At 47.9% G+C, this 15,395-nt stretch overlaps 6 protein-coding genes across 6 annotated transcripts; 3 read left to right on the forward strand and 3 right to left on the reverse strand.

Moving 5' to 3' along the window:
• Positions 1-749: 749 nt before the first annotated feature.
• Positions 750-3,491, reverse strand: TrAtP1_008979 (uncharacterized protein; the record flags this gene model as incomplete). Its single annotated transcript, XM_066114114.1, has 7 exons — positions 750-1,224; positions 1,432-1,497; positions 1,842-2,039; positions 2,100-2,473; positions 2,536-2,924; positions 2,987-3,203; positions 3,261-3,491. The coding sequence occupies 7 exons, from the start codon at positions 3,489-3,491 to the stop codon at positions 750-752; spliced, it is 1,950 nt and encodes a 649-aa protein (XP_065970207.1).
• A 466-nt stretch (positions 3,492-3,957) lies between these two features.
• Positions 3,958-5,369, reverse strand: TrAtP1_008980 (uncharacterized protein; the record flags this gene model as incomplete). Its single annotated transcript, XM_014087150.1, has 2 exons — positions 3,958-4,775; positions 4,850-5,369. 2 exons carry the CDS (start codon positions 5,367-5,369, stop codon positions 3,958-3,960), a joined length of 1,338 nt encoding a protein of 445 aa, XP_013942625.1.
• Positions 5,370-7,054: 1,685 nt separating this feature from the next.
• TrAtP1_008981 (uncharacterized protein) lies at positions 7,055-8,149 on the forward strand (the record flags this gene model as incomplete). Its single annotated transcript, XM_014087151.2, has 1 exon — positions 7,055-8,149. One exon carries the CDS (start codon positions 7,055-7,057, stop codon positions 8,147-8,149), a length of 1,095 nt encoding a protein of 364 aa, XP_013942626.2.
• Positions 8,150-8,297: 148 nt separating this feature from the next.
• Positions 8,298-10,170, reverse strand: TrAtP1_008982 (uncharacterized protein). Its single transcript, XM_014087152.2, has 5 exons — positions 9,893-10,170; positions 9,614-9,830; positions 9,150-9,523; positions 8,723-9,096; positions 8,298-8,661 (listed from the first exon to the last, which is right to left on the reverse strand). The coding sequence occupies exons 1-5, from the start codon at positions 10,088-10,090 to the stop codon at positions 8,421-8,423; spliced, it is 1,404 nt and encodes a 467-aa protein (XP_013942627.1). The 5' UTR covers positions 10,091-10,170; the 3' UTR covers positions 8,298-8,420.
• Positions 10,171-11,121: 951 nt separating this feature from the next.
• Positions 11,122-12,992, forward strand: TrAtP1_008983 (uncharacterized protein; the record flags this gene model as incomplete). The annotated part of the gene is made up of 3 exons (XM_066114115.1): positions 11,122-11,524; positions 11,639-11,988; positions 12,063-12,992. 3 exons carry the CDS (start codon positions 11,122-11,124, stop codon positions 12,990-12,992), a joined length of 1,683 nt encoding a protein of 560 aa, XP_065970208.1.
• A 198-nt stretch (positions 12,993-13,190) lies between these two features.
• On the forward strand, positions 13,191-15,277 carry TrAtP1_008984 (uncharacterized protein). Its single transcript, XM_066114116.1, has one exon. The coding sequence runs from the start codon at positions 14,205-14,207 to the stop codon at positions 15,150-15,152; it is 948 nt and encodes a 315-aa protein (XP_065970209.1). The 5' UTR covers positions 13,191-14,204; the 3' UTR covers positions 15,153-15,277.
• Positions 15,278-15,395: the final 118 nt, after the last annotated feature.

Here is a 15,395-nt window from a genome sequence, read left to right on the forward strand (position 1 = left end):
TACAGTACGAAGGGAATTTATCTTCGATGAATGGCCATTATCATCTTTTGACTCAGTTTGCACTTTCTCTACAACCAGACCCTGTTCTTCTTCGTTGGAATTAGAAAAGACTTCTGCTCAGTGAGAACCAGCTTGCATGGCTTGCCTAAATGTAGAGAGTAAGCCACGCAGCATAATCGCTCTTCACCGATTCCTTGCCGTGTTCCGAACTGACGGCTTGCACAGCCCACGAATTTCTCCATCGGGCAACTTTTAATGACGCATACAGCAGTAACTGGCGCCTGGCAGGTACAAAAACGTGCTCTGAATGAAAATACTGATAAAAATACCCTCGGTTAAAAAACGGTTACCATCGTCAGCCGTGAGCCAGAACGTGGTCACGGCGGAGTGGAGTCCAGAAGCTGTCACTTTCAGTAGTGCAGGTTTGAAGCTCATATTCGCTCAACTAGAATCCTGCAATTGCGTATATCCTCATCATGCCAGAATACAATTATGGCATGGAAAACGCAACAAAGAACGCCATCGATTACTTGAAGAACGGATGGAACGGTGTCGAGGACCGGGCAACCATTCAGGTATTGCAGTAACAACGTAGCCAGCATTTTTAAGCTACGAAAGGGGTCAGTACAGAAAATGTGATTATAGACTCATGTATACTTTTTAGTAGGGATATTCGGTAGAGGAATGGTGTATCACACTGTAGCTCACATCTTCCAGCATTTCGAGCATGAGGCCACAGCTCATGCGTATCAGCCGCTTCCCTTTAGGCAGAACATTCTGCTGCTGATGCCTCTAGCTTTGTCTGCTGTATTATTGACCCCTTCAGTGCCTCTGGAACATGATTTTGAGACTATACGAATGGCGGTCAGCGACAGCGGCGAGATGACGAACAATATGATGAAATCCCCTTCGTTCATTTTGTCCAACGCATCAACCACGCGATAAACCTTGGGCGTGACTTCGAGACCTTGGACAAGGATATCCCACAGAGCCTCTGCTCCTGTGCCATCGACGCCGCGCAGCTTGACGAGTTCCTTGACCTTGGATATAAGGAGCGTGCCGTAGGGCAGAAGCCGGGCTGCAAACCTTGAAGTCACAAACGAGATGCTTGCAGGTGTGGGTTTTAACCACGGTTTGGTGGAAGGAAAAGAACAGTATGGGCGTGCCTGGAGCCGGCGAATAGTGTTGGCAGCAACAACAGATTTGCCGCTGTAGTCGACACGCCTAACAAGCGGGCAGCTGGTGTCCGTCAATTGGGCCTATTCCTTGAAGCTATGGGACTGGTATATCCATGATTCCGTTGCTGGGACGTGTGCTTGCAGGTGCTTTACTTACTCGCTGCCGGACGAGAGGTCCTCAGTCGATTGGAGCCATTACCGCAGCAACGCGACACGATTCTTGAGTGATATCCCAGCACAAGTTTCTACTAACGTCATGACCTCGAAACTCTCGTCACGGTTGGCATGCTGGTGTTCATACACGACTTGGTTGGCGTATCTGTGAGCAGAGACAAATGATGATGCCTCGTTGGGCGGACAAGTTCTTTCTTTGCCCTCATAATATGGGGCATGGGCCGATAGATGAATATAAGGGAAGAGTAGGGCAAAAGTAGAGTCATCCAGCGAGTGTTGATAGAGCACATGCATGCATGTAGGTCGTAGAGTTCGAGGCTCTGTGCCGCCTGATTAGAAGAGCAAGATTTAAGATCAATTCCAATTCTGATAAAAAATAATTAAAAGTATAAGTGTAAGTTTACTAATGAGCAAAGTTGAGAGACAATTTGCCAAAACTAGTTTGTTGGGATAGCATTATACCAGCCAAACAAATTCTTTGGGTCCCACTGCTTCTTCAAGCTCATAAGCTTCGTAAGCTTGCGAGTGGAATACCAAGCAACAGGCCCTTCATCGCCATGCGCATAGTTAACATATGTAGACAGGCTATCGTAGCCACTTGTCGCAGCAAAGCTTTGCCGAGATTGTTTCATAAACGAATTAACTGGTCCGTCAAGCGTGGGATCGGTATACCAACCCTCAAAGAGACTGGCAGGTTTGCATTAGCGCGAAGTTTGCAAAGGTTCAAAGACGGGACTTGTCACTTACACCATGGTCTTGGTGTCGCGAAGAGGATATGCTGTCTGCGAGTCCGGAACAGCGGCAACTGCCTCGGATGAGTATTTCTGAATCACCACGCGGCCAGCATAAGCCGGGTAGTCGAGATAGAACTGCGTTAGGTTGGCAAAGTAGCTTTCCCAGGTAGGCACATGTGTCTGTTTCAGTGCGGCGTGGTAGATATTGACGCGATTATTGGCAGTACAAGCGTTACCTGCAACTCCGAAATAAGCCTGGCTTATTTCTTCATTCCAAGGAACCATGGAGATATTTTTGTTGGTAGGGTTCATGGCAATGAGCGGTTCCAAGTGAGGCATGGCTTCATCTACTGTGCCAAAGTAGATAACATTCACCCACAGAGTTGCCTAACAATGTATTAACGAATTAGTCTGTATTCTTGAGAGAACTCGGGAATCAGTTAGTTTACCTCACGGGTGGTGGCGTTTGCAAAGGCAAAACCACTCAATGCCATATTTGCGGGCAGAGACTCATCATAAGATTGCATGTACTCCCACACAGAGCCATTGTCGGCAGCTGTGAATGCAAAATCGGCATTGACAACTTGTCCACCGTTTGTGGCGTCATATACTTTGTAGGTTGCAGAGGTTACTATACCAAAGTTTTGGCCAGCACCACGCAGCGCCCAAAACAAATCTGGATTCTGCGTGGCGGATACCGTAATAAGATCGCCCGAAGCCGTCACCAGTTGGACCGAGAGAAGATTATCAATAAGCAGGCCCCTGAGGCCCTGTAGGCTGCCCCAGCCTCCGCCCAACGTGGTGGAAATGACACCAAGGCAGGAGACAGAGGCAATAGCTGGCATCTCATATATCAGTCTCCTTTTTAGCCTTCCGAATGCAGATGCTCAGAGTACATACGAAGTTCTTTTCCATTCTTGAAGAGCACGTCGATAATCTGTGAGAAAACGACTCCGCCACCAACTGTGAGCGTGTTCTGCGTTGTGTCTAGGCTCACGGACTGAAAGTTGGCGAGGTTTATGGCCAATCCATCTTGCAGTTTGGATAGCGTTGTGGTGACGCCTCCACCGCCACTGGTGACGGAGAATGGAATCTGATGCTGCCCGGCAATTTTGACCTGGATACTGTTTAGTCAATAGTTTCGCCACCAGACATTGGAAACTCTTGGACTCACGATATTTTGGACGTCTTGGTTAGTGGCAGGCTTGATAACAGTGCTAAAGGTAGGCTGCGTAAAAATATCCCATCGAGGAGTCAGCGTTTCGTTGAAGCTGCGATCTGTGCAAATAGATATTTCAGCACCATAGGACAACGAAGATCCAAATAAGGATGCAACATTGTCAACCGAGCACCCTACAGAGGCAGAGATGAGAAAGGACGTCCATAACAGCAAGTGACGCGCCATTGTGGCAAGATTGCTAACGACTGGACCAGGCTAGATAAGATATCTACTCTGGATGCTGGACTTGATGGACATTGTAGAGGAAGATATCTGGGTATTTATATAGATCTATTAGTATAGGATCCTGAGGAAGACGGAGCAAAAATGTGGGCTTGATGGCAGAAGTTTTCTCTCTATCGTAGGAATTCTAGCCACAGGGGTAGAACATGGAGGCTTACGATAGTTTACAGAAGTACGACGGGTAGGGGGTTGCCAGATTATTGGAATTAACTGGGATCCCGACCCAGGGGCTTATATTGGCTATTCATATCAAGGTTAGCTTTGGTAAGATTTTAAGATGGCCAAGCACTCAATGGGTATACGTAGTGCTATATATATCTCAATATATTGTCTAGTGAGATGCATGGGCAGTCATATATCCATGTTCCTTGAGCACTAAGCACAGAGCAGTTGTGCAGAGCTTGAGCTCTTAAGCTCTCACTCGTGCATCGTAATCATCAGCCGCCCGACGGACCATGTCCTTCCAATCAAAGAACCAGACCTTGTGGGATCGTTCTCGAACCTGCTCTTTGAACTTGTCAAAGTCGTCGCCCACATCCGGGACAGAACCCTGAAATAATTCAGCCATGTAGCGACTGCTTTCGACTAGCCACTGTCCTCGCTCACGGCAAATGCTGTCATATGTCTTGAAGGCTGCAGACAAGGCCGCAGATTTCGAAATTGAGTTGTCCCCAGAAATTAAGTCGTTGCCAGCCTTCTTAAGAACGGTGGCTAGGACCAATGCATCTTCCACGCCCACGCACGCCCCAGCACCGTGATGCGGAGAGGTGGCATGAGCCGCATCTCCAGCGAGACAGACGCGGTCATATGAGAAAGATGGGAGTGGGTGATCAAGGGTGTCAAAGATTGCCCATCGATCAAGCTGGTCAGGGAGAAGGTCAATCATTGCGCGGACGGCTGGTCCAAACTTGGAAAACGCCTCCACGACGTCTGCCTTTGAAGCAGGAGCAGTGAGATTCTCATTGTCTGGCCAATCATTCTTGTCCTGGATAAAAGCCACAAAGTTCATGAACTTGCCACGACCGACGGGGTAGGTGTTGATGTGTGCTCTCGGTCCGAGGTACATCAATTGTCCACTTGGAAGATGGCCAAGGGCAGCAAGTGCCTCGTCCATCTCGATCAGGGCGCGATACGCGCTCTGATGTGAGTAATGTGGATAGGAAGCCGGATTATCCTCCCCCAAGACAATCTGACGAACGCGAGATTTGACGCCGTCACAGCCAATAACTGCCCACGGCAGAGAATAATACCATGTTAGCATGTGTGCACTGATTTTTGGGATCCGGGCTTAGGGCACTTACCAGCATCGGCCAACGCTTCTGTGCCATCGGAGAACTTCAGCACCAGCTTCTCGTCTTTACTATTTTGCTCAATCGAGGCTATACGTTTCCCAAGCTTTATCAAGTCTGGTGGAACAAGACTAACAAGCTCGTTGAGAAATTGGCCGCGGTGACAGCCGGGAAAGCCATCTTTTTTGCCTGTAGAGAGCTCAAAATCGAAAGCTGTGCCCTTTTCTCGCAGTCTAATGTCTTCTTGGGCGAAGCCATTGATCCACCGCAGGCTTCCAGTGGTTGCGATACCGACCTTGCCCAGGGCACCGGCAACGCTGGGATTCAAAGCTTGCATACATTGGGTTGCTGTCTCTGTAAATCCGAGACCAGCGCCTATTTCTTTCAATTCAGATGCTCTCTCGTAGATGACGACTGGGATGTTGCGTTTAATTAAGCCTAGGGCTACGTGTAGACCAATGATACCACCGCCAATGACTGCAATATTAAACGGCACTGAGCCGTCTTGGCCTGCGTTGCCCGTTTCTGCCATGTCTTCAACAAATATCCCTTGAGAGAATCTGCGTATGAAGGTTGCGTAGCACTAAGGAGTGGGGGCGAGGAATAGTAAGGGAGAGAGGGCAGGCCAGCAATTAGGAATCTGAGTTGGCCGGGCACAAGCCAAGCTACAACGCGCTTTACTTTGAGTAACACCTTTATAGATCGCCGCTTCGGTCAATCAAGGTAAAATGAGTTATGGGTACTGCGTATGGCTATTTAGGGGAGGCGCATAGATGATGTCTCTGCCCGTGTAAGCAGCTAGTTCTGTAACAACTCCTCCAACAGCGACTGGTCTAACTCATTGCGCTATTAGCTAAGTTGTTATACTATAATAAAATAAAATTGTAAAAAACATACGATGAATTAATTTTATCTTAATATTATTAAATACTTTCTTTGTGAGTAATGGTTTATATCAACTATGGATTATCCATGCTGCTTACTCTATGGCCCGACTAGTGTAACCTCCATGGATTAGATCGTGATAACATACCCTTCTAGCTTATACTAAGATCTTTTAGTCAGGTCCTCGGCAAAACGTTTTCTCCATTTCAAACCGTTGAGGTTTTGTTCCATCGCAACGGGTCTGCGGTGAATTAACACCAGACATGATTTCGATTCCTATCTGCGGGGTATACGACATATAAGCACTAAGATTTTGGGATCAGGAGATGCAGCTTTTCAGAGAGCCCTGTACACGGCTCCAGTTCATAAACATACCCCCTCCCCTAGACGTAGATGCGCTGACTATCATTCTAGCGCCACAGGGTATCTCGCTCCACCCAGTTTTAAGAAGAATCGGTAACAACCACTAGCTCAAGTCTCGAATCAAAGGAGGATTCGTATATACTTCGTATGTAAGATTCATTGACATGCAACAATGCTTGCTACATATAACCTAGATAGTCTTTGTTACACAGGGATTATAAAGTCGGCTTCCAGGGAGTATTTGATTTGGTATTAATAATGATAATGTCAGACGCAAAGTAGATCCACTGGTTCTATTAATGCGAATAACAGGATATTGCTCCAGCCCGGATAGATTCATGTAGTCAGAGAAAACTACAAGCAATATACCGGAGCCTGAAACTCATTGAGCTTATGGGGGTGACGATAAACGATTGAATACACAGTAAAATGCCTCAATATTCCTTCAGAATACCAACATCTCGTCATCGTTCGGATTTAGGCAATGTAGAGGAGCCTGGTTATCACCATCGCCCCATGAAACCTTTGTACAGGAAAGGCCGTAAAACCTTCTAGAAATTCCAAGTGCCTTATTTCCACTAACATTGCTTTTGCTATACAGCTACAATTCTTTGCGAAGTTCAGCCTACATCATTTTCATTCATGTTAGACAGAATGGATGAAACAGAGCGTTACCGAGATGTTCTCGGCCAGCTGCCTTTCTTGAAAAGCTATACACACCTTTTACTATGCTTCCCAATTACAGATGATAAAGATCGGGAGCTCATAGTATCTTCTCTGGAAGATAGTATACTCAAACTGAAGTCAAGCCTACCATGGCTCGGCTACCGAGTTATGAACGACGGTAAAAGTAGCAGATTAGCCGTCTGTCCAAAATTCGCACCACCCAATTCCTCATTGCAAGTTCGAGACCGCTCCAATGAGTGCCCATCATTTTCAGAAATTATCAAGGCAAAAGGTCCATTTTCGATGCTGGACGGGTCCCTCGTAGCGCCCGTGGTTGCTTTCCCGCAGTCATACGAGGAGTCGGACTTGAAGCCTGCACCAGTCATCTCATTCCAAGCCAACTTTGTTAAAGGTGGCCTGTTGCTTGACTTTGCTGCCCAACACAATACAATGGATCTGAGTGGCATGTGCCAATGCCTTCACTTGTTGGCAGAAGCCATGCGAGGTGACGAGTTCTCGGCTTTGGAACTGGAACAGGGGAATCGAGACAGGCGGCATGTCGTTCCCCTGCTCCGTCCAGAGGAGCCGCTACTGGATCACAGCCACATGATCCGCCTACCAAACCCTTCACTATCTTCAGGAGTACCGCCTGGTCCAAGTCAACACGGGATCATAAATCAGCCCGTCTGGAATTGGCATACATTCCGATTCTCCGCAACTAGTCTACGAGCACTCAAGGAGCTGGCATCTCAATATACTGCATCATCAGATCCAAATAGAGACCAGACTATGGCATTCGTCTCTACCAATGACGCTCTCTGCGCATTCTGGTGGCAGCGCCTTTCTTTCACACGACTGGCCCGCAGCGACGGCACAGGCCCTTTTAAACTAGATCAGCTGAGCAAATTTAGTCGCGCAATAGACGGCCGTACCGCTCTAGATATCCCGCCAGAGTACATCGGTCAAATGGTCCACACATGTCCCACGAAGCTCCCTATCGGCGAAGTCGCTACCAGGCCTTTGGGCTACGTGGCTGCAGAGTTACGCCGTAATTTGAAGACGTATAATACGCCGCAGATGGTTCGAAGCTTCGCAACACTGATAGCTCGTGCAGAAGACAGGAGCACCATCACATTTATGGCAACATTTGACCCAACTATTGATGTAGGTTGCTCGTCATGGGCGCATGCAGACGTGTACTCTAAAGAATTCGGAAAGGTTTTGGGGAAGCCGGCACTAGTGAGGAGGCCAAGGTTTGATCCATTGAAGGGTGTTGTGTATTTCCTCCCGAAAAACTTGGATGGAGATATTGATGTAATAACTTGTTTAACTCAAGAAGACCTTGAAGGATTAGTATCGGATGTGGAGTTCAAGAAGCATACAGAGCGTATTGTGTAACTAGGGCTTACATCTTGATAAAATTCTGGTAGTAAAGTTCAGCAGAATTCAACTGGTTAAATATGTGTGCCATTGCAAAAGTCTTCCTATCGACATATAGATATACCGATGCTTGTGAATGTTGTAATGTATTAAGATATTGACTAAGTATAAACTAAGAAAAGAAAGTTATTGGAACGCCTCAGGCCTCAACTGACTAAACTTGTTATTAGCTACAACCGCCATGTCACTCCAGTAACTATTGTAATTACTGCCAATAAAGGCTCAATTCTTAAGAAATGGGGTTATAAGAGTTGAAGCGACCATTAGGATCCCATTTCTTCTTGAGCTGCTGAAGTCGAGGCAGGTTATCTCCGTACCAGACTGCGGGACCTTCATCACCATGCGCGTAGTTGACATAGATGGACAACTCAGAGGTACCTGCGGTTGCCTGAAACTCATTACGGGCATTCTTCATGAATGTTGAGAGGGTGTCAGCATCGGTAGGGTTGGTGACCGAGGTGATGAACAGCCTAGTAATTTGTTAGAGTCCAACCATGAACTGTGGCATTTTAGGTTTGAGAATATACGTACTGGTGCGCTCCCAGCTCACGGTGGGCGTAAGCAGTCGCGGTTTCCGGAACTGTGAGAGATTGTTTGGTTGAATATCTCTGGGTAACCCAGATAGGAGAAATTGTCGGATGCTGGGTATAAAACTCAGCCAACTCGTCGAAGAAGCTCCCGTATGTAGCAGCATTAATATTCTTGAGACCCATGCCATAGAAATCGGTCTCGCTATTCTTGTTGCACGTGCCGAAATCGGTTCCAAAGTCTTGTACGTTGGGTAGTTCATTCCATGGTACAACAGAGATGTTCTGTTTCGTGCTGGGTAAGTCGAGGAATGGTTGAATAAGCGCTATGCCATCGGCCTCGGCACCGAAGTAAACGGCATTGAACGTGATGCCCGGCTTGGATTTAAAGTCAGTATCAAGGGCCGCCGCGTTCTGAACTGGAAACTTACGCCTGGGGTAACAGTGATTTGTAAAGCAAGCTCAGCGGGGAGGTTGTCATTGAAAGCTTCTACTGCCTCAAAGAATGACCTATTGGCGCTCGCTGGGAAAGCGAAATCGGCATTGAGGTATTGACCGTTATTACGGAGGCTAGGGGCCTTGAATGTAGCAGAAGTGATGATGCCAAAGTTGTGGCCAGCACCGCGAACTGCCCAAAAAAGGTCGCAGTTCTCAATCTCGGAAGCAGTCAGAAGCTTTCCGTCAGCAGTAACGATGTTGACTGATTGCAAGAGGTCGACGACCATTCCATGAACGCCCATGAGACGCGTGACGCCACCGCCCAGGGTGGCTCCTAAAACCCCGACACAAGGACCACCGCCCGTAGCTGGTCAGTGAAAAATCCGTTAGCAATCATTTCGAGAGTGTATAGGGGAAGGCCCTCGATTTTGTTACAAAGAGACAAAAGATTACTTACGGAATTCTTTTCCGGCAGCAAAAAGAGGGTCGTAGACCTGTTGGAACTGGGCAGATCCTCCGATGGTAACGAGACTGTTCTTTTCATCTATGGTGACTGTGTTGAAGTTTCCGAGATCAATATCAATCCCGTTCTTGAAAGTCTCCAAAGTCACAGAGGCACCATGACCGGCTCCAGTTGCCATGAACGGGATGCCATTGGACACGGAGATTTGGACCTAAGAAGCCAGTTTGGTAAGAATTGTGCAAGCTGGGGAGATGCTAGGTCTCCAGGACATACAATTTTTGCAACATCCTGCTCTGTGGCAGGCTTGATAGCGCCAAGATAAGTTGGCGGTGCAAAGACAGTCCACCGTTGTTCGACACTAGTGTTCCAAGCAGCATCCGACGGCAGAATAATCTCAGTACTTTTGGATAAATACGGAGCATAAAGAGCCGTCAGGTTCGCGGCAGCAAAGGCAGCGTCCCGGATATACATGGTGGGCTACCGTCTCCCGATTACAGAAACAAAAATATTGCAATAGGGGAAGCAAAACGAGAAGCGGATCAAACCAGAAGGGGCCGGTAGACGTTGTAGCACTGTCAATTGAAGGATTGTAACATCATTGGGCTTTATATAACCAAGATTACAACTACTAGCTGAGTCTGATGAGCTGACTTTGATGGGCTGACTTTCATAAGCTGGTTATTGCAGTTAGTTGTATCTAGGGGATTAATTATAATTTAATTATTTATTACCACTTTAGTAGCTTATTATTATTTTTCTTCAATGCAAATGAATGAATATTTCCGTGAATCATACTTTATAGTAATCAAGTATCCTACATATGCGATATAACACTAGCCGTTTTCAAGTCCCTGTGTCAGAACAAGCATTTCCCGGAATTCCAAACGCAGCTGACTGCAGGAGACAAGCAACCTAGTATCCCCGAGTCTGATGCCGCGTATTACATCCATGAATACTAACATGATTGTGCCTGACGGATCTGCAGCTGGACCCACAGTCCCGGGAACACGGCAGCTTTTCTACCACATTTTGTCCCTTCGATACATGTATCCGCGGCCAAATTTGATAGGTATGATACGAAGTCCACAAAGAGGCCAACCACACACCCTCCAACAAGAGTAATGTCCCTGCAAGGCCGTAATGTAACCTGATTCGTAATCGCATTTCCTCCTGGCATAGTCTTACCTAATGGCCTGAAACTTGTTCGTACTCTGGCTGTCCTCTTTCCCTTCTTTACTACTAGCCGCATTTCTCCTATCTACCTTGTCACTTTGACTGACCCAGCAAGAATAAGCAATATATTTCCAGATTAAATCACTCCAACTAAGTACACAGTACGGAGTGATAAACAAGCGAGGCAAAATAGCCTCAGCGACCACGGTCAAGTGGCGTCTCAGGTTTGAAGCCAACATACACAACCATTCTGCGACCTTGCCCAAAGGTTGATGCCTATGGCTTCTTCCAGCGACGACAGAAAAGGGAGCAGCACCAATGCGTCAGTAATGGTGCATATGGCTACTCCTAGTGACGACAAAGAAGGAGGCAGCATCAAGGCATCCGTCCGCCCTTCTTGGCTGAAAATTGTCTTCTCTGACTCAATTCTAACCAAGGAGGTTGTTGAACACCACTACAATGGCTCCGGCACCGACGATGACCCATACATTGTGCGCTGGCTGGAGAATGATGTGCTCGACCCGAAGAACTACTCACTTGTTGTCAAGTGGTCGTTGACACAGATTCTAGCCTTTTCCTTCCTTTGTGTTTCCTTTCTCTCTAGTGCCTACACAGGGGGAATCGCCGAAATAGAGGCTGAATATGGCGGGAGCTCTGCACTCAACAGCTTGGGCGTTGGATTCTTCGTACTTGGGTTTGCTGTTGGGCCCTTTCTCTGGGCACCTTTATCCGGTACGTAAACGCAGCCTTTAAACAAGAACAAAACTTGAAGACATCACCGCCTCCCTCCCTCCCTCCATGTAGTTCTACACGGCCGTTGCTTTGCTGACATCCTTTGCTCAATAGAACACTATGGGCGCAGAAATGTCTTTGTGGCTACATACTTCATGGCTACGGCCTTCAACGTTGGCGTAGCTGCGTCGCAGAACCTCACAACCATCTTGGTATTGCGCTTCTTTGCTGGCCTGTTTGGATCATCTCCAATCACCAATTCTGGGGGTGCCGTCACCGACATGTTTGAAGCCGAAGAACGTGGCCTGGCTCTGACTGTTTTCTCTGTTGCCCCCTTCCTCGGGCCTGTTCTCGGGCCCATCATTGGCGGTTTTGTCGGGGCTGGAGCTGGCTGGCGGTGGTTGATGGGGTTATTGGCCATTATGACAGGATGTACTTGGATCGCTGGAACCCTTTTTGTCCCGGTAAGTCAGCTTCAAGATGGACAACATCTATACTACCTCCGGTGGCTATTACATGTGCTAACTATTCTTTCAAGGAGACATATTCACCTGTACTTCTACGGCGCCGAGCATCGAAGCTTTCCAAGTTCACCGGGAAAGTTTACATGTCCCCCTTCGATTCCAAGTCTGCGCAGAAGAGACTTTTACCTCATTTGTGGAGCGTCTTCAGCAAGCCATGGGCTTTACTTACAGAGCCAATCGTCCTGCTCCTGTCTGTCTACTTGGCCATTGTTTTTGGAACATTGTACCTCCTTTTCGCTGCGTATCCCATCGTCTATGCTCAGGATCGCCGTTGGCCCCAAGGGATCTCTGGCCTCCCGTTCATTGGCATCCTTATCGGAAATCTATCCGCCCTGGCCTTCTCCTTCGTGCTTAATAAACGATACGTGGTCTTCGCAAAAAAGCATCAAAGTAATGGGACGATGACGCCACCAGAGGCTCGCTTGCCGCCATGCCTGATAGGTTGCATTTTCATCCCCATCGGATTGTTTTGGTTCGCCTGGACCAACTCTCCATCTGTCCACTGGATAGCCAGCATTGCTGCGGGAGCTCCTTTTGGATTCGGCCTGGTTTGTGTGTTCATGGGGATCACGAATTATCTGGTCGATGCTTATACTATCTACGCGGCTTCTGTCTTGGCGGGAGGCGCTGTGCTACGCGGCATCTTTGCAGTCGTTTTCCCTTTATTCACCACTAAGATGTATGCGAACTTGGGCATTCACTGGGCTTCCTCGGTACCTGGTTTCATGGCTGTTGCTTGTGTCCCATTTCCATATATATTTTATAGATACGGCGAAGCTATTAGAGCCAGGTGTCGATACGCAGCACAGGCGGAGGCTGCTCTACAGGCTCTGCGAACTTCGAATGTCGCTGCATCATCTGAGACGGCACCTGATGCAGATTCAAGAATCTCCAATGTGACTACCTCATCTGAGACAGCGCGCACTGCAGAGGGTGAGGCTTGAAAACTTACAATATGGATATAGAGATTTATTACTATATGAATACTTATCTGTTACACCTGAAAAAGTATGCATCCATACTTCAATATCTAGCACATATAGAGTAATTAATTATAAAGTTCTTTTAACAACAACTCGGCTACATGAGTGCCCAATCCTTATTGATATAATTCATGCCTAAAACATAAATCAAGTAGAGCCGCAATCTTCGCTATCTAAGATGAGATCTTTTTGTTCTCCCACCACTTTCATGGCCACTATCTATATCTACGTGGTAGCTATCAGTATGAACAAAGGCCCATTCACCCACAGATTGGATCCCCAAATCTATCCAAACGATAAGCTTTCAAAGATTGTAGTGCATGTGGGAAGATACGAAGTGCCTGTGAAACTCTATCTGCGTCATTTTACCAACACCGGTGCTTATTTTGCGTCGGGAAATATGACACGTATGGGGAGATCACATACGAGCTTTGCAACCTGGCAACAAGACTACGATGATATATCGTTTATCCGCGTCCAGGGTATGATAACACCCGAAAGGATTGCATGAAAAGCGCCCTGAAGCGGAAGGATTGGAATCCTGGATAATTATCCCGAAGGAAGAGGATTAGTTTAGATCAGAATGTGATGCCGGGCTACCAGGGTACATAACTGACTACCGGGGAGATAAGATGACAATCCTGTAGCGCTCGAATCAGGTTATCAAACGAAAAGCAAGCATTGTAGATTCCCCTAGAATTTCCAGATCAGCCGGATACCGCTTTCAGTAATAATTTTATCCTGCATCCAGTTCCTTTCGAACCGAGCCAGGGGCGTCGCTTTACCAGTGCGGCCTAGCGTTCGATGATAAGCCTCCAAGAGAGCTTCCCAAACACCAAGTTTCAGGACTGAAAAGCGAGATACTGACAGTAAACCTGGCGTATTGCGTTTTTCCCCAGAGGCTTGTGGAATGTAAGCTGACTTTGAGTCAGATAGGCTAATCATGTTGGGTAGGAGGCCAGGTCCCCTCCCTTGGTCTTATCGCGAATTAATCTTTGAAAGTATTCCGAGATTGTCATTTTGGGCGGCTGTGCTGTTTCACGGGTTTCTATATGAATTGACTTGAGAAGTGCCTCACCGCAATGGTACCTTGGCGTATTGATCCAAGCAAGAGTTTATCTGAGAAAAAAAATAGTAGACTGAGGACAACAGCCACCATCCATATTTAGAAAGATGCCGTCCTCATCACCATACCCGGCTCTCATCACCGCCTCATCCGCCGACAATGAAGCCACAGCTAGCCTAGACCTACCCAGAATCCTGTGCCTCCACGGCGGCGGCACCAACGCACGCATATTCGCAGCTCAGTGCCGCGTGTTGCGAGCAGCTCTGTCTTCGACCTTCAGACTCGTCTTCGCGGAGGCGCCGTTCCCGTCTCGGCCGGGACCCGATGTTGTCTCCGTCTACGGCACATGGGGTCCCTTCAAGAGCTGGCTACGCCTCCAAGACGACGATGCCCCCGGCCTAGACAGCGTAGACATTGTCGAAGCCGTCGACGCTAGCCTTGCCGACGCAATGATCGGCGACGATGCCCTTGGCGCCACGGGCCAGTGGGTCGGCCTGCTCGGCTTCAGCCAGGGGGCCAAGATGGCCGCCAGCCTGCTCCTCCGGCAGCAAGCTCGAGCCACCTTCAGCCGGCATTCCAGAATCTCCACGTTCCGTTTTGCCGTCCTGTTCGCCGGCCGAGCGCCCCTGGTTGCCTTGGACAATAGCCTGCAGTTGGTGGGAGGGTACCTGGCAGATGCGGTTCAAATAAGCAGTTCAGCGTGGCGTCCCCCCGCTAAGGATCTGGGACGCGCCGCCAGCAAGGATAGCCATGCCGCCGTCAGCCCCAGTGAAGGCTTCTGGGATCCGAGTGTTGCGAATAAGCTCTCCATGGTTGATGACGACGACCATCTGCTGCGGCTGCCCACAATACATGTCCATGGCCTGAGTGACCCGGGGCTGCTGTTGCACCAGGATCTGCTGGAGCACTTTTGCTCGGAAGAGAGCGCAACCGTCGTCGAGTGGGGAGGGCCTCATAGGATGCCGATCAAAACAGCTGATGTTCAGAAAGTTGTCACCGAGATGTACCGAATAGCCGCAGAAAGTGGTGCTATTGGAGAATACGACTTTTTATAAGATACGTGGAATTGCGTCTAGTGCTTATGTCTGGGGGTATCTGCCAATTTGTAAAAACGCAGGTCATAAAATAGATAAATAGATAAGAATAATAACACATGTACAAATAGCAAATTGAACGCAATCTTTATAAATTCTCATTAATTCAAGCCTAGTTTGATGAAGAAAGATGTCGCGACTTTGACATGTGGTGTGATCAGCTGCATAGTAATTAAGGCTTGCCTAATTGGGCCCATTGCCCGA

This window comes from Trichoderma atroviride, chromosome 4 (assembly GCF_020647795.1).
Source record: "Trichoderma atroviride chromosome 4, complete sequence".
In the NCBI taxonomy this organism is placed as follows: domain Eukaryota; kingdom Fungi; phylum Ascomycota; class Sordariomycetes; order Hypocreales; family Hypocreaceae; genus Trichoderma; species Trichoderma atroviride.

What these genes read in the sequence shown, in the direction of transcription:
- TrAtP1_008982 (XM_014087152.2), bottom strand. Translation starts at nt 10,090, where the DNA reads ATGTATATCCGGGACGCTGCCTTTGCTGCCGCGAACCTGACGGCTCTT. An exon ending in AGCAGGATGTTGCAAAAATT is followed by an intron (nt 9,831 to 9,892) that starts GTATGTCCTGGA and finishes CTGGCTTCTTAG; the next exon opens with GTCCAAATCTCCGTGTCCAA. An exon ending in CGTGAGCTGGGAGCGCACCA is followed by an intron (nt 8,662 to 8,722) that starts GTACGTATATTC and finishes ACAAATTACTAG; the next exon opens with GCTGTTCATCACCTCGGTCA.
- TrAtP1_008984 (XM_066114116.1), top strand. Translation starts at nt 14,205, where the DNA reads ATGCCGTCCTCATCACCATACCCGGCTCTCATCACCGCCTCATCCGCC.